Genomic DNA, 18,199 nt, shown 5'->3' on the forward strand with positions numbered 1-18,199 from the left:
GTGGTGGCTGCGTGGGTGCTCGTGCCGAGGTGGTGCGGCGTTTGGGCGGCAGATCTGGCGGCGGCGTGCGCCAATCTGCGATGGGGCGCGAGGGTGGCGGGCGTGGTCGTTGCTGGGGCCGCCGGAGGGGTGATGCTGGTCACGCCTTGGGGTGCGTGGTCGTGGCGGTGGCGTGCTCCGGCCGGATTTGACGCAGGGTGTCCGGCGGGCGGCACGGGTTGGGCCAGTGGCTCGGCGTGGTTGCTGCTCCGGCTGTGGGCTGCGGCGGCGAGGTGGCTCTGTCCTCTGGGCGTGGAGGCTTCCATTCACTGAGCTGGCATCACGACAACTTGGCGGGTCGGCTGCAGCGGCGGCTGGCTTTCCGGCGTGATGGCTTGGATCTCGGTGCGGAGGACCGAGCTTGTCTCGCGCCCAGCAGCAGGACTGAGCTCATCTCGCGCATGGTGCCACAGGACTGGTCGATGGACGCCAGATTTGGCCGGCCTATTGGGTCTCGGTGCTGGGGCCTCCCAGGGGCGCGAAAAGCTGGTCCTTTCTGCTTGTATCCTTGGTTTGGGTAGCGGCGGGGCTCAGGTGAGGTGGTGTCAAGGTCTTGGATGTCGGGGCGGCGGCCCTGGTGGTGGGAGCGCCGTGCTCATGGGCAGAGCCTGTGGCTCGGTGCTGCTCGGTGGCCATGGTCGTGTGGGTGGCGTGGTTGCCGGGGTGTGGCGTTCGGTGAAAACCTGTTTTATCCTCGGACGGACCGGCGGCGGCGTAGGTTGTTCCCTTATTGAAGGCGTCGTCGCGACCTTCATTGCCCGTCGTGTCGTGTTGCTCCAGGGGAAACTCTGATCCTCGGGTCGGGCGGTGGCGGCACTCCGGTGTTGTAACCTTCCTGAAGGCGCTGGCTTGGAGCCTACAGTTCGTCATATGCGGCTTCATCTCTTTGCGATGGCGTCTCCACGGTTGTGGACCCCGGTGGCTCCTGTAGTGTTTGGGGGTGGTGTTGTTGTGCTCAGCGCCAGTGGCGGAGCTAGACAGAATTGGCTGGGGGGGCGAATGGTAAAATATGAGTGTTTGGGGGGGCCAAAAACTAAAATATTTCTCATCTAAACCCTCACAGTAATATTTTCTTCACAAGTTGCTTCAATATTGGGGGGGCCACAGCCCCCCCAGGAGGCTACATAGCTCCGCCGTTGCTCAGCGCCTATGTATCGTGTCTTGGGTGTGTGCATGTGTTATGGTGGCGTGCGTTTGTATCGGGTTATGGATGATCGTTGCTTTATATACAAAGCAGGGTGAAAGCCTTTTTGGTAATCTGTTAGTTTCGTTCTAGGAAGTGTAGTTTAGCATGGGGGATGCTTAATAAGATCATGATAAGAACAATGTGCTTCTGCAATTTAGAAAGGGCACTACTAGGCGCCGGCAGGCCGGCCCAACCTTTCAGTGTGCTTCTGCAATTTAGAAAGGGCACTACTAGGTGCCGGCAGGCTGGCCCAACCTTTTAGCCGGTTGGCTGCTAGCCACCCGATCTAAAAGCCGCAAACCATCAGATCTTGTCTTTTTTTTCTTTTTCCTTTGGTCCTTTCGCCTCGCATGCACAGAAAAGAAAAACACAACAAACGCCATCGAACCTTGCCCGCGCGACCTCGAAGCCCCGCCGGCTCCCCGCCGCTTGATACTCGCCGTCGCCATCGGGGTCGCCGCTCGTCGGTTGCAACCAAAAATAGCAACGCCAGTTTGAAAAGCAAAACACATGGTTCCAGCAAATAATTGATATGGTTCCAACAAACAATAATGTGTTTCCAGCAAAAATGATGTGTTTCCAGCAAAAGACATTGATTTGGTTCCAGCAAAAAACATGCATGGTTTCATCAAAAAACTCATAGTTCCAGCAAAATTGAAGAAGGGGTTTCCAGCAAAAAAATCAATGCAGCAAAAAAAAAAAAGTCATGGCGTCGCCGCCCCAACACCATCCTCACCGGTTGCAGCAGGTCAAAAAGCTGGTTCCAGCAAAAATCCCGTGCTGCAAAAAACATGGCACCCCTGCCATCATGGCCGCCCAGCACTATCCTCTCCTGTTGCAGCAAATCGAGAAACTGATTGCAGCAAAAATCGAAAGTATCTCCAGCAAAAATCGAAAAAGGCAGAAACTTACCGCAGCCCACCACCGTCGCCGCCCACCATCATCCTCGCCGGTTGAAGCAAATTTCCATGCCGGTTCCAGTAGCGCATCTCATCGGTCGCAACGCGTTACCTCGGACATCGCCGCCGGTCCGAGGATGCAACAGTCTCTGCCGCAGGCTGGCAGCTCCACGGCCTCGCATCCATGGGCACGGCTCACCGCGGTAGCAGGCGCAGCTCGGCGCGGTGGCGTTTGGTGGAGCAGCCATGGCAGGGATAGAAGAAACTGAAGGTGGTGTGGCCATGGCCGGCCGACATCGTGTCGCAGGTGGCAAAGGATCTTGTCGGCGGCGCGCGAGATGAGGTGGAGCTGAGCTGTAGAGCAGAGGAGATGGGAGCGTAATGAGACGAGATTAAGTGGATGTGGTTGTTTGAGCTTCTGAGAAGATAAGGTGAAGGGAGGGCGGTGGACAGGCCCCACTTGAGATGCATACACGTGACGCCTTTGCGCGACTAGCACAACTTTCAGCCGGTCCGCTGGGTACAAGCGTTTACCATTTAGAAATGCTGCAATCAACTCTTCAGATTGTATAAATGTTGTACATAAGGATTTGTGAAGTGATAATTCCCAGTTTGCGAACTTGCAGAGATAAGAACTTTGCAGCAGTGCTATAATTCAACAAATATGAATAAACACTCATTTCTTCTAGTACGAGTGATGTATGCTGGTTTTGTGCTGCATTGTACATGTAGAGTTAAGACAAAAAATTAATGATAAAGAGGTCAGAATAGAGAATACTGCCCCATTTGGTGTCTCTTTTATCAAGTTCTTGATTGATCCTCATCCCCCCATGTCATTGCAATTTGCATCTTGCAAAACACATCAAACAGTAAAGAAGACATAATCAGAAGAGAATACGAAAACATGAAAACAGTAAAGAAGTTTGCTTACCCAATTTGCAATGCTATTTGTCTCCCAATTTTAGTATGGTTTAGCAATTTCAATTCTCAAACTCCCAACATGACACAATATTACAAATACAAACCATGACAAATTGACAACATCACATAGCCCACTAAGATCATGATAAATAGGAGCTAACAACACTCAGATGGCCACATAGTCAAACAGTTCAAATGGCAAATAGGCAGTTCAGAAGTACATTACATAACATCTATAGAAACATAAATTAAATAGGCTGATGGTCTCATGGCTGAAGCCTAAAGGAGTGAATGATTGAAGGTCAAGATTCAAGTGAGAGAATCAATTATTTCCTTTTCCAATTCTAGTTCATCAAGTGAAAGATCTGCACCTTCAAGCATGCCAACATAAATTAAATAGGCTGATGGTCTCATGGTTGAAGCCTAAAGGAGTGAATGACTGAAGGTCAAGACTCAAGTGAGAGAATCAATTATTTCCCCTTCCAATTGTAGTTCATCAAGTGAAAGATCTGCACCTTCAAGCATGCCAACACGAGCAAAAGTCACAACTCCATCTCCCCCAATGTCCCACATTCGACTTGGCCCAGTTTGATATTTTCGAGAATTCCTTGAAAGCAGGTGGTGGTTGTTGTGTGTAAACACCAAATCATTACCTCGGGCAGGAGCTAGCTTGTTTCTTCCAGCGCTATGGATGAAACCATCTGTGGTCCAATTCCTCTCACAACAAGAGGAAGACGCGGGCTGCTGAAGTACTTTACAACAACAACAATAAAGCCTTTAGTCCCAAATAAGTTGGGGTAGGCTAGAGGTGAAATCATAAGTTCTCGCGACTAACTCATGATTCTGGCACATGGATAGCAAGCTTCCACGCACTCCTGTCTATGGCTAGTTCTTTGGTGATACTCCAGTACTTCAGGTCTCTCTTTACGGACTACTCCCATGTCAGGTTCGGTCTACCGTGACCTCTCTTGACATTATCAGCATGTTTTAACCATTCGCTATGCACTACAGCTTCTGGAGGAACGCGTTGAATATGCTCAAACCATCTCAGACGATGTTGGACAAAGGTTCTCTTCAATCAGTGCTACCCGAACTCTATCTTGTATATCATCATTTCGGACTCAGTCCTTCGTTGTGTGGCAACACATCCATCTCAACATGCGCATCTCCGCCACACCTAACTGTTGAACATGTTGCCTTTTAGTTGCCCAACACTCGGCGCCATACAACATTGCGGGTCGAATCGCTGTCCTATAGAACTTGTCTTTTAGCTTTTGCGGCAATCTCTTGTCACAGAGAATGCCAGAAGCTTGGTGCCACTTCATCCAATCGACTTTGATTCGATGGTTCACATCTTCATCGATATCCCTGTCCTTCTGCAACATAGACCCAAAATATCGAAAGGCGTCCTTCTCAGGCACCACCTGCCCATTAAGGCTAATCTCCTCCTTGTACCCAGTAGTACCGAAATCACACTCATGTACTCGGTTTAGTTCTACAAAGTCTAAAACCTTTCGATTCCAAGGCTTGTCTCCATAACTCTTAACTTCCTATTGACCCCCATTCGACTATCATCGACTAGCACCACATCATCCACAAAGAGCATACACCATGGGATATCTCCTTGTATATCCCTTTTGACCTCGTCCATCACCAGAACAATAAAATAAAATAAGGGCTCAAAGTTGACCCTGGTGCAGTCCTATTTTAATTGGGAAGTCATCAGTGTCACCATCACTTGTTCGAACAATTGTCACAACATTGTCGTACATCTCCTTGATGAGTGTAATGTACTTTGCTGGAACTTTGTGTTTCTCTAAGGCCCACTGACATTCTGCGGTATCTTATCATAGGCCTTCTCCAAGTCAATCAACACCATATGCAGGTCCTTCTTTTGCACCCTGTATCTCTCCATAAGTTGTACCAAGAAAATGGCTTCAATGCTCGACCTCCTAGGCATGAAACCAAAGTGATTTTTCATCACGCTTGTCATTCTTCTTAAGCGGTGCTCAATGACTCTCTCCCATAGCTTTATTGTATGGCTCATCAACTTAATTCCGTGACAATTAGTACAACTCTAAACATCACGACAATTAGTACAACTCTAAACATCCCCCTTGTTCTTGAAGATTGGTACTAATATACTCCGTCTCTATTCTGCCGGCATCTATTTGCCCGAAAAATGAGGTTGGAAAGCTTGGTTAGCCATACTATCGCTATGTCCCCGAGGCCTCTCCACATCTCAATGGGGGACACAATCAGGGCCCATTGTCTTGCCTCTTTTCATCCTTTTTAAATCCTCCTTGACCTCGGACTCCTGAATTCGCCGCTCAAAACGCCTGCTGGTGTCATCAAAGGAGTCGTCAATTCAATGGTAGAGCTCTCATTCTCCCCATCGAATAACTTGTTGAAATACTCCCGTTGTTTATGCTTAATCTCCTTGTCCTTCACCAGGAGCTGGTCTGCTCCATCCATCCTTGATGCATTTGACTTGGTCAACATCCCTTGTCTTCCTCTCTCGGATCTTGGCCATCTTAGATGTCCCTTTCGCCTTTCGTCGTGTCTAACCACTTGTAGAGGTCCTCATACGCCCGACCCCTTGCTCCACTCACAGCTCGCTTTGCGGCCTTCTTTGCCATCCTGTACTTCTCCATGTTGTCTGCGCTCCTATCCAGGTAAAAGCGTCTGAAACAATCTTTCTTCTCCTTAACAGCCTTTTGGACATCATCATTCCACCACAAGGTATCTTTAGCTTCGCTTCTGCGAATGCAAGTCGCCATCTTCATGCACATATTGTTCGCATCACCTCCTTTCCTCCCAAGGGCCCTCCTTAATGACCCTCTCCTTGAACGCCCGAGCTACCTCCTCCTTGAGCTTCCACCACTTGCGACTTTTGGCACGCTTATCCCGCTAGACATGAATTCGAAAGCGGAAGTCAGCAAGCGCAATTTATGCTGAGGGATAACACTCTCTCCAGGTATCACCTTACAACCTAGGCACGCACGCCTGTCTTCTTCTCGAGAGGATGAAATCAATCTGGCTATTGTGTTGACCAATGCTAGAAGTTACTAGATGTGATTCTCTCTTTTAAAAAGGGTGTGAGCTACGGTCATTCGTAGGCTAAAGCAAAGATAGGACATTTTCTCCTTGATTCCTGATACCATAGCCAAAGCCCCCATTCACCCCTTCAAAACCTGTGTTAGATGTACCCACATGGCAATTGAGGTCTCCTCTTATGAAGAGCTTCTCACCGATTAGTACACTCCTAACCATGTCCTCCAGGCCTTCCTAGAACTCCCTCTTGGTGTTCTCGTTGTGGCCTACTTGCGGGGCATATGCGCTGATAACATTGAGAACAAGTCCCAACTACCAGCTTGACCAGGATAATCCGGTCCCCACGTCTCACGTCTACCACTCCATACTTGAGGCTCTTGTTGACTAAGATGCCTATTTCATTTCTGTTTGCAGCTGACCTCGTGTACCATAGCTTGAAGCCGGTATCCTCCACCTCCTTCGCCTTCTGCCCCCTCCATTTGGTTTCTTGGAAGCAAAGGATATCAACACCTCTCCTCACCGTTGTATCAACTAGCTCCCGAAGCTTATCTGTCAGGGACCCTACGTTCCAGCTACCTAAGTGGATCCTCCTAGGCTCGGCTAACTTCCTTACCTTCGCACTCATCGAGTCAAATGCGAAGACCCTTGCTCATTTTCCACCACGACGGGGTTCCGATGTGGCGCGCCGCTGAGAGGGTTATGCCCCAACGAAAATCTTTTGGGTTTCATCTCCATATGAGTGGCTGAGTTTTGATGTTGGCTCGCCAAGCCTATCACAACCCTCCTCCTTTACCCGGGCTTGGGACCGGCTATGTTGAGACAACATAGGCTGAGTTGGTTGCTCAAGTACTTTCAATGCTAAATCCCCATCATTGCTTAGGTTCAAAATCAGCTCTATCTTCAACAGAATCTGGATTTTCAAAGGCATTCATGAAAAGAGCAAAATCAGCAAATTCTTGATAGTTTCGAGGTCATCTTGTTCTGGATAAAACTTTCGAGAGCATTTGTTTCCCATTTCTATAACTTCATGGTCATCATTGGGGCTGATAAAAATCAGCAAGCATGTTCAAGTCTGAGCATTGTAGGTGAAAAACATTCTAGCAATATGAGCATCAGCTTGTTGTCGGATCTCAGCATTAAAACTCTCTCCAATAGCTGTTTGCTTTCATTTTCTTGTTGGAGCAGAACCAGCAAAGTGAGGTAGAGGAATTGTATGCCTAGTTGCACCATGTTCAATGAGTTGTTGGGCTGCTCTGTCTTCCTTGCAAAGTTGCTCAAAGGCAGGGTGTGGAATTTTGTCACAGGTTGCTACATCTTTGTTATCTGAAGAAGATGAGGCCTCACTCCAAGCAGCCAAGCAGCAAAGCATCCAGACATTCATCATTCAAGATTCAACAGCAGCACAAGTATTCGACTATTCGAATGAGCAGCAGCAGGCCAGCAGCACAAGCATTCAAAGAGCAGCACAACATGGGTAGCAAACAGCAGCAGCACAAGCATTCAAAGAGCAGCAAGCAGCATCCAACAGCTTAATGGAAGAAATCAGAATAAAAGAGATGAAGAAGCCGCGGAGAGTCTGCTGGGTTTGGGGACTTCGCGATTGGGGTTACCTGCGAGGAGAGGCTAATGCTGCTGGGGGCAGCGGCCGCCGGTCGAGTCCAGGCGTTGCCGGCGGCAGCGGCGGCTTCGGTCCAGGAGGCGGCGGCATGTTCACTGCTGCCTAGGAGTCTGGGAGCATCTCGTTCTTATGTGGAGAGCGTGCGTGCGACCCTGCAAGATCGGGTGTATTGGACTGAGGCTGTTTTTGGGCCAGGCCGTGTCCCAAATGTGTCACTTACGTATTCCGCTGTATCCCTGCTTTTTTCTTTCTATTTTTGAAAACAAAAATCAGGGGATACTGCTGGATTGACATATCCCGCCGTGCCCCCGTATCCTGCCGTATCAGGACAGCAAACTGGCATTTTCTGGCGTGTCCGTGCTTTTTAGATGCTAACTAGGAGAGCCTCTAGTCCTCTCCCTTCGTCTTCATTTCTTCGTCCTCACCCCATTTGTTTTTGGAAGTAATATCATATTGTCTTCCATGCGTTGGACTTTCAGTTTGTTATATTGTGAAACCGCATGATGTAATGATGAGTATCACTAAAGTATTCTGTATTCACAGATCCGTCTTTTTGGAGGTCAAGTAACTTCATGGAAGAATGACCATGGCGAGGAGTTGCTTTTTGTCAGCAGCAAGGTAGATAATCCTGTCTTTGGCCATGTGTATCATGGGTCAATTGTTGTATGGGTACATGGGTGCATGTTTTAGATGAGAACATGCTCAGTTTGTTTGGAGGTCGTCCTTGCTCCTCTGAATTATTTTGTTGAACATTCTTGCTATGTCCCTACCACTTCCTGATGCAGTATGATTCTAATTTTTGCATAATAGATCCGCCTCATCTCTGCATTTTTAACTTTTTTTTCATGATTGCTTCTGATTTTACCATTGGGTTTCAATCAGACAATTCTAGTTCTTTTTAGCTCAAGTGCTAATCGTGATATATATTGCGCTACAATGCTTGTCATATATGTACTTATACATCCAGGCCAGGTTAATGCCTCAGTTTCTGAAAGTAAAATTTTCTTTTGCAGGCCATCAAGCCTCCAAAACCGTTTCGTGGTGGGATACCTATTTGCTTTCCCCAGGTATGCAACCTTCATCCATGATGACCTGGTCATGTTAAAATTATTTTCTGCCTATCACTGAGAACTACCATGTTGATGCAGTTTGGAACTCAGGGAAATCTTGAGCAACATGGATTTGCAAGAAATCGGCTTTGGGCTATTGATGATAATCCACCCCCTTTACCAGTAAATCCTGCAATTAAAGCTTTTGTTGATCTTATTCTGAAGCCTAGTGAAGATGATTTAAAGATGTGGCCACACAGGTTTGTGCTAGATGCTTAAACCATGTATAGGCACAATTATCTCTTTTATGCATGTGATGTATACATTACATTTCTGACTCTGCTCTTGGCTTATTCAACATTAACAGTTTCGAGTTTCGCTTGAGAATTGCTCTTGGTGCTGGTGGAGATTTGAGTCTCACGTCTCGAATCAGGAATACCAACACTGATGGAAGACCTTTTTCTTATACATTTGCATATCACACATACTTCTCTGTTTCTGACATAAGGTATGGTCGCTTATGTTTTTTCGCTTTGTTGTCTGCATTATTTTTTTAATGAAATTTTAACCTCTGCAATGGACTGCTCCATTTTTTGACATCTTGTTGGAAATTCAGAATTTGTTTTTGTACAATTGTGCACTGCTTTAATAGTCATGTGCATGTATGCAACTATATTCACTCGGTCAGTCTTGGTTTATGCCGTATAAATTTGGGATGTAGTACTAGTCCCTTCGTCTGGGTTTATTGGGCCAGCTAGCAAGCTAGCTCTGTGTGCGCTTGAAAGGCTGCTGACATGCGTGTTCTTTCTTTCCTCGGTTCCCCTTTGCTGGATGTGTGCTCAGTGTTCTCTCTTTCCTTGGTTCCCCTTTGCTGGATGTGTGCTCAGCTGTAAGATGCTTGTTGGTAAAATTGCCAAGTAAGCATCTTCGATGATGTGTCAAGTAATGAATGAAGAGAGAGTGTGAGGTTGAATGAAAATGAACCAACACCGTGTGCACAAGCTCCAAGGTAAAGAAAGAGAGCAAGCTTCCATATTCTCTCACCTCCTATTGGTCAACCTTACATACTCCCTTCGTCTTTGAATACAAGGCCACTTCATATTTTTGTTCTAATTTTGTCCATTAATTTTACCAATAAAATGAGAGTTATATGCCACAAAAAGTATGCCGTTGGCTGCACATCGTAGTGGACTTTCTGATGATGCGTATAGATTTTTTGAAAAGTCAAGCTTTACAAACTTTAACGTGGAGAAAAACTTACACATCTAGGATACCAAATACATGTCATTAGATACACCACAAGATGTATTTTCATATTGTATATATTTAGTATTCTAGATGCAAATAATTTTCTTTATAAACTTGGTCAAAGTTTGTAAAGTTTGACTTACCAGAATATCTATGTTCACTACATTATGGAATGGAGGGAGTATTTTTTATGACATATAACTCATATTTTATTGACCAAAATTATGAGTCAAAAGTTTGACACAACAAACGAAGTGGCCTTGTTCTCAAAGACGAAGGGAGTACAACCATTGGAGTACTTGTATGATACATTGTTGGTTGATGACATGGCTATATTGACCAACAAACTAACCAACAAGTTATTGGAGATGCTCTTAAAAAACAACAACAACAACAAAGCCTTTAGTCCCAAACAAGTTAGGGTGAAACTCATAAGATCTCGCGACCAACTCATGGCTCTGGCACACTTCCACGCACCCTGTCCATAGCTAGTTCTTTGGTGATACTCCAATCCTTCAGGTCTCTCTTAACGGACTCCTCCTATGTCAAATTCGGTATACCTCGACCGCTCTTGGCATTCTCCGCACGCTTTAGCCGTCCGCTATTGCACTGGAGCTTCTGGAGGCCTGCGCTGAATATGCTCAAACCATCTCAGACGATGTTGGACAAGCTTCTCTTCAATTGGTGCTACCCCAACTCTATCTCGTATATCGTCATTCCGGACTCGATCCTTCCTTGTGTGGCCACACATCCATCTCAACATACACATCTCCGCCACACCTAATTGTTGAACATGTCGCCTTTTAGGCGGCCAACACTCAGCGCCATACAACATTGCGGGTCGAACCGCCGTCCTATAGAACTTGCCTTTTAGCTTTTGTGGCACTCTTGTCACAGAGAATGCCAGTTCAATACCCCCATCCTCCTACAGCATTGACCCCAAATATGGAAAGGTGTCCTTCTGAGGCACCACCTGCCCATCAAGGCTAACTTCCTCCTCACACCTAGTAGTACTGAAACCGCACATCATGTACTCCGTTTTAGTTCTACTAAGCCTAAACCCTTTCGATTCCAAGGTTTGTCTCCATAACTCTAACTTCCTATTTACCCCCGTCCGACTATCGTCAACTAGCACAACATCATCCGCAAAGAGCATACACCATGGGATATCTCCTTGTATATCCCTTGTGACCTCATCCATCACCAAGGCAAAAAGATAAGGGCTCAAAGCTGACCCTGATGCAATCCTATCTTAATCGGGAAGTCATCAGTGTCGACATCACTTGTTCGAACACTTGTCACAACATTATCATACATGTCCTTGATGAGGGTAATGTACTTTGCTGGGACTTTGTGTTTCTCCAAGGCCCACCACATGACATTCCGCGGTATCTTATCATATGCCTTCTCCAAGTCAATGAACACCATATGCAAGTCCATCTTTTGCTCCCTGTATCTCTCCATAAGTTGTCACACCAAGAAAATGGCTTCCATGGTCGACCTCCCAGGCATGAAGCCAAACCGATTTTTGGTCTTGTCATTCTTCTTATGCGGTGCTCAATGACTCTCTCCATAGCTTCATTGTAGGGCTCGTTAGCTTAATTCCACGGTAATTAGTACAACTCTGGACATCCCCCTTGTTCTTGAAGATCGGTACTAATATACTTCGTCTCCATTCTTCTGGCATCTTGTTTGCCCAAAAAATGAGGTTGAAAAGCTTGGTTAGCCATACTATCGCTATGTCCCCGAGGCCTTTCCACACCTCAATGGGGATACAATCAAGGCCCATCGCCTTGCCTCCTTTCATCCTTTTTAAAGCCTCCTTGACCTCAGACTCCTGGATTTGCCGCACAAAACGCATGCTAGTCTCATCAAAGGAGTTGTCCAATTCAATGGTAGAACTCTCATTCTCCCCATTGAACAGCGTGTCGAAGTACTCCCGCTATCTATGCTTAATCTCCTCGTCCTTCACCAGGAGTTGGTCTGCTCCGTCCTTGATGCATTTGACTTGGCCAATATCCGTCGTCTTCCTCTCTCGGATCTTGGCCATCTTATAGATGTCCCTTTCGCCTTCCTTCGTGCCTAACCGTTGGTAGAGGTCCTCATACGCCCGACCCCTTGCTTCACTGACAGCTCGCTTTGCGGCCTTCTTTGCCATCTTGTACTTCTCTATGTTGTCTAGAGCAAGTAAAATAAGGTATTGCTGGTGGTGTGCGTCGGCTGTGCATGGCGTGCCCAAGTGGCGTCGCGACCTGTGATGGATGCAAGAGGCTGCTCAAGCGGCTGCCCTGGCGGATCCCCCACTAGGATTTGATGCCCCTGACCCTGAGGTTGGCTGCCCAACGGCGGCTTGGTCGTGGCTGTGGAGCTTAGCGGTGCCTGTTGGCCTCGACCGCTATGCGAGGTGCCAGGGATGCCGTTGAAGTGTCAACTCAAGACATCATGGATCAAGGATACCCTGTATTTTTGTGTTCGACTAGGGCCCAAAATGCTCTGTTTCCTTCGGAAAAGATCACAAAAGACAGGAAGGATTTTTATACAGGTTCAATCCGCCATTGATAGTGTAAAATCCTACCTCTTGTTCTTCATTGATATGAAAATGAGAGGGATTACAAGTGTTGTTGTGTTACAAAAGGGGTGCTAACTTGAGTGCTCGAGCACTCCTATCTCAATTTCTCTAAACGAGATGAACTACCTCCTTGTGTTGCGTGGGATGAGTGAAGTAGTACTAGCTGGTGTATGTATTCTTGCTTGTCTTGAAATGGCCACGGTCCTCCCCTTATATAGGGCCTGGGGGCACCACAAATAGCCGGTGGATTACGTGTGAACGGATACAAGTAGAAGTAGGCGCCTGCGCATGTGCAATTTGTCTTTGGTCTTCACAGTTGATAAGCTGACACCGCAGCTTGTCAAACACTCGAGTGCTCCTGGTAGATGCTTGGGTCCTGCTTGCCATCGTCCTGCATGATGCGACGCGAGGCACCGGTTCACTTGGTCAAATGGTTGTCTGCTCTGTTTCCCTCACCTGACCGATAAGGCCTGCACCTTATCTGACCTGAGGTTCCCGCCTGGCCTGTACACCGTGTTGTCTGCATGCATGACACGTACATCGAGTGGCCAGTGTTTGGGGCTTCGAGCACCAACCTTGTGACGTCATGGTTGACGTTTTTAGAGCTTCCGCCTTGATTAAATGTGGAATTTATCGCCCGGTAAATTAACTCAAGGATCTGTGTGCCTCTCGTGTGGCTTCTCTCCTCTCACGGTAAAAAATGTGCTGCTCCCTCCTTCGTATTGCCAGTCCATGGATTTTTTGATGGGGCCCGCGTATCTTCATGCTCGGGGTACCTCGGTTTTTGTTACGTCGATAGACGTGCCGCTTCGGCGGCGGACCGGCTGGTGGCCTCTGGCTTGGAGCGGCCGGATTTGGAGCTTTGGCTGCCGGAGGCTTGGAAGGATGTCCGGCTGGTGACTGTCTTGGAAGCGGTATGTGGTGACTCCCCGTCAGGCTGGTGGGCTGCAGTGGTGTTGGTATGGGCAGGGTCTTTGGGATGCTCTTCGGCTTGCACTGCCGGTGGCGCTTTGGCAAGATTTTGGTGGTGTGGCATGTAGCATCTGCTTGCTCCAGCTCGGTGGTGGTGAGCTAGAGACGTCCCCAGCATAGGTGCTTGGCTCTCCTGGCGAAAGCCATGCCCAACTTCAGTCTGGGCTGGTGGCGAGGCATCTCTCTCAACTTCAAATTCTTGTCTTTTGGTGAAAGCCGTGTCTAATGGTGGTGCCTGGGGTGTCGTTACTTTGTTGGAAGCATTGCCTTGGAGCCAAGTATTGTGTTGGGAGCATGGGGTCAATAGTGATGTGGTTGATCTGGAGCTGGCAGCGATCTCGTAAGTGTGGAGTCGTTGGTGGTGCATCCGCGTTGGGCTGATTGCTTGGTCGACGGTGGTGGGCAGTAGGAGCACCCTCCACATATAGGGGAGTCGGGCGAGTTATGTCAGCCAACCTCTTGGAATCGGAGTGGCATATGTTCGCTCGGACATATCGTTCCTCTTGGGTATCATGGAGCATGGTTATTGTATAGCTGGCTGCTGGCTATATGTTGTTGCAATGTCATCATACTTGCTCTAAGATATAGTGCATTGAGACTGCCCTTAGTGGCTGCATGCAATAGTGGCACACGCTAATCTAGCTGCATGCCATAACCACACGCAGCGGCTTGCGTACACGGGGTTCCGAAGGAGGCGTGCGAGAGGAACGAGGGATATTAACTGTGTACGCGAATAATACTCTTGGATTGTGCTAATTAGAAATACTCCCTCCATCCCATAATATAAGACATTTTTACAAGCTTGCCGTCGAGTTACTGCAATTGCTTGAAGTGCCAAATTCTTTATTCTTTTGCCTTTGTTTCTTATTGATAATTATATTTGAGACAGCCACTGCAAGTATTCTCACTTCTTATAAACCCTGTAGTGAAGTACGTGTCGAAGGGCTGGAAACAATGGACTACCTTGACAACATGAAGGGAAAGGAGCGTTTCACAGAGCAAGGAGATGCTATTGTATTCGAATCAGAAGTAGGTGTACTTCATGTTAAATATCTACTACTTTTCGGTTTACAGGGCTTATCTCAAAACTTTCGTTTTACCGTTTTATAAGTCTCATTTCTATTGCTTCCCATCACACGCTCAGATATCAAGGTGCATTAAATCACTGCATGTGAGGATTAGAAGAAAAATCACCCATGCATGTAGAAGTTCTTAGTTATTTATTGGTCATGCATGCATGCATTGCAATTAATGCATTGGTAAACACAATTATTTGAGGGAAACGAGCGCATTACTTGAGTACTTTTGCAAACTACTACCTCTCTCTCAGTTTACAGGGCGTGCGCGTACCCCTAGGTCGTCAATTTGACCAACCTAATACAAGTCATATATTACAAAAAATATACCAACATAAACTTCGGAGTTTCTACTTTCAAAAAGTATAATTTTTGTGTTATATAGTTTATATTAGGGTGATAAAATTGGCAACCTAGGTATACGCGTAGGACTTGTAAACTGAAACGGAGGTAGTACCAAAATTATTCCACACTCATCATCTATCTTGGTTGGTGAGATTTTTGAGTTGAGGCCTATAAACCGGAAAGGAGAGAGTAACTATCAATGTAAATACTACCTCTCTCTCAGTTTACAGGGCGTGCGCGTACCCCTAGGTCGTCAATTTGACCAACCTAATACAAGTCATATATTACAAAAAATATACCAACATAAACTTCGGAGTTTCTACTTTCAAAAGGTATAATTTTTGTGTTATATAGTTTATATTAGGGTGATAAAATTGGCAACCTAGGTATACGCGTAGTACCAAAATTATTCCACACTCATCATCTATCTTGGTTGGTGAGATTTTTGAGTTGAGCCCTATAAACCGGAAAGGAGAGAGTAACTATCAATGTAAATACTTGATATCTCATGCTTCCTACCAGTAATTGATTTGTCATAAAGGTTGATAAGGTATATCTTGCTGCACCCTCGAAAGTTGCAATTATTGATCATGACATGAGAAGAACATTCGTCGTGACAAAAGAAGGACTTCCAGATGCTGGTAAGCTTGATTTAATGGAAAACCTTTTTATGTTGAATTTAATGAAATCTATTGCTGCAAATTACTTTCATCTTCATCATTACCTGTTGTTCTCTAGTTGTTTGGAACCCTTGGGATAAGAAGGCAAAAGCTATGCAAGATTTTGGGGATTTAGAATACAAGCACATGCTTTGTGTGGAGCCTGCAGCCGTTGAGAAGCCAATTACCCTCAAGCCTGGTGAAGAGTGGAAAGGAAGGCTTGGGCTCTCCGCTGTTCCTTCCAGCTACTGTAGTGGGCAGTTAGATCCATTAAAGGTCCTTCATGGTTGAGTTCTCACTTCTTCCTCATGTACAGGTTATGTTTTACTCTAGCTAAGCTGTGTTCTGGTTTCAATGTATCACTTATTGGATTATGTTCTGGTACTTACATACCACGGCAACAACAAGTCTCTCGGAGTATTATGGTTATGAATATACCTGGTATGTGATTAGCAGCTGACTAGAAGATGAACTGTCTTTTCTTTGTCATTCTTCCATACACCACCTTTGACAGATAGTGATTCTCACATGCCTCCATACACCACCTATGAAACTTGTGTACCTATCCTCTCGTTCTAACTCACGAAATATTTGGCCTCTGCAGAAGCACTTCATTGCCCTTACCTATTTGATGCTGGGCTGACTCGGACATTGCCTTGACCTTTCTTCCTTTTCATCATCCGCTATCTTTTGCCCTTTTTGTATCTACAAGTGAGTAGTAGGGCAGTTCTAAAATAACAGACCACGTCAGTTGTTTTTAGCCCAGAGCAGCTCAACTCGTCCGTAATCAAATCCATCAGTCTAAAGTATCGTTTCGTGTGGTTCAGTGGCCATACTGAGGAATGTTACCATGTGGTGCAGTTGTAGCATTTTATGTTAAAGTAGCATTTTCTACCCGCAAAAATAAATAAATTATGTAGCTATGTCATTTTTTTTAGAACCGCCCTCAAGGTATTTTATTCATTTTGGTGGACTAAGTCTGGTTGTACAATGTCAAGCAGAAAATCAGGAATTACAGGACAAACAATAGAACTAGTGTGGAACGCCAAAGACTCTTTGGCACAAGTATGGGCAGCAACGTTTGCATCAGACCAATCCAACGAATCTCAAATCCCTGCAAGTTTGGAAGGTAGGTGCGCTTCTCCCTGAAGATACTCCCCCCCCACCGAGCGATCATGTTGGTGCCATGCATCATAGATTGCCTGGCAGTCAGTTTTCAGCACGACTCTGATATGGCCCTTGCTCATCGGTAGGAGCATTTTTTTTTTTGAGAATACGCTAAAAGCGATATTTTTATAGAAGATAGAGAATCAATGTACAAGAGAGGCACGAGCTAGATGCGTACATCCACACTCGGCCACCACCCATTACAACCCACACAAACTAACAAACTACTCTTAAGGCTACTCTCTCACAAAATGTAGTAAACCATTAAACACGCGTGCGTTCTGTTGCTTCCAGAGCTCCCAAGCAACTAAGATGACTAAGGTATTGAAACCTCTCTTCAAGCCCCTAGCCAAACTCCCCTGGTCTCAATCCACTAATCCAAGTCTAATGCACTGAAGCAAGTGTGCCACATGTAGCAAGCCGAGGGGTGATCTTGTAGGCCATGCTTGGCCCGACGGTCCGAAGTCCAGATATGGTGCTGGACCGCCAACTAAGCAAAGATATTGCACTTGAGAAGTGCCCAACTCTTCCAGATGCAAGATGCATATGGGGCCTTGACATCACCGAGGCACAACCGTTGATATGTCGAACTAGCCGAGTACACACTAGAAGAGTTGGCCGACCAAGAGAATGTATCCGACACACTGGTATCTCGCTAAATGGTGCTAATGGCCAGATTGAGGTGCACTAGCTGTAGATGACCCACAACAGTGAGCTCCCCCACAACATCCTATAACCATCTTCTGTTGTCCAACCCTCCTTGACCGTGCGTCTATTTCTAGTGCGCTTATCTACCTGAGCGTGAATCATCGGCGCTATGTCAGCCGCTGCAAACCCATGGATCCAATGTTCCCTCCAGAATAAGTCCTTAGTGCCCACCCCTACCTCGATCTTGACCATACTGTCAAAAACCGCCCGGGCATCCTTATCATTGATCATGTTCAGACCCCCTCCTTGACCGTGCGTCTATTTCTAGTGCGCGTATCTACCTGAGCGTGAATCATGGACGCTATGTCAGCCGCTGCAAACCCATGGATCCAACGTTCCCTCTAGAATAAGACCTCAGTGCCCGCCCCTACCTCGGTCTTGACCATACTGTCAAAAACCGCCCAGGCATCCTTATCATTGATCATGTTCAGACCCTGCCACGGTCTCTTCGGATCCATGCGCTTCAGCCACTCCCACTTGACTTGAGAGCAAGGCCATGCAATTTGAGGTTTCTAATTCCAAGCCCACCGAAGCACGTCGGCTTGCATATCGCGCTCCAAGCTACCATGCATTGTCCTCTGGAGGCCTTCTCCTTGCCTGCCCAAAAAAATGCCCTCATCCATTTATCAAGTTCTTCAAACACCCATGCCGGAGTGTCCGTGATCATGAAGTGGTGGATCGGCTTCGCA

At 46.6% G+C, this 18,199-nt stretch overlaps 1 protein-coding gene across 1 annotated transcript in view; it reads left to right on the forward strand.

The window, feature by feature from the left end:
* The window catches only part of LOC119336815 (putative glucose-6-phosphate 1-epimerase), a 16,933-nt gene extending 830 nt beyond the window's left edge, over positions 1 to 16,103 (forward strand). Inside the window, exons 2-8 of the mRNA XM_037608896.1 lie at positions 8,261 to 8,335; positions 8,731 to 8,784; positions 8,866 to 9,026; positions 9,134 to 9,274; positions 14,482 to 14,584; positions 15,518 to 15,617; positions 15,715 to 16,103. Coding sequence (XP_037464793.1) covers positions 8,261 to 8,335; positions 8,731 to 8,784; positions 8,866 to 9,026; positions 9,134 to 9,274; positions 14,482 to 14,584; positions 15,518 to 15,617; positions 15,715 to 15,926 — 846 coding nt within the window. The 3' untranslated portion in view covers positions 15,927 to 16,103. The remainder of the gene's footprint in view (positions 1 to 8,260; positions 8,336 to 8,730; positions 8,785 to 8,865; positions 9,027 to 9,133; positions 9,275 to 14,481; positions 14,585 to 15,517; positions 15,618 to 15,714) is intronic.
* Positions 16,104 to 18,199: the final 2,096 nt, after the last annotated feature.

The sequence above is a fragment of the Triticum dicoccoides genome, chromosome 7B (genome assembly GCF_002162155.2).
Source record: "Triticum dicoccoides isolate Atlit2015 ecotype Zavitan chromosome 7B, WEW_v2.0, whole genome shotgun sequence".
Lineage (NCBI taxonomy): Eukaryota > Viridiplantae > Streptophyta > Magnoliopsida > Poales > Poaceae > Triticum > Triticum dicoccoides.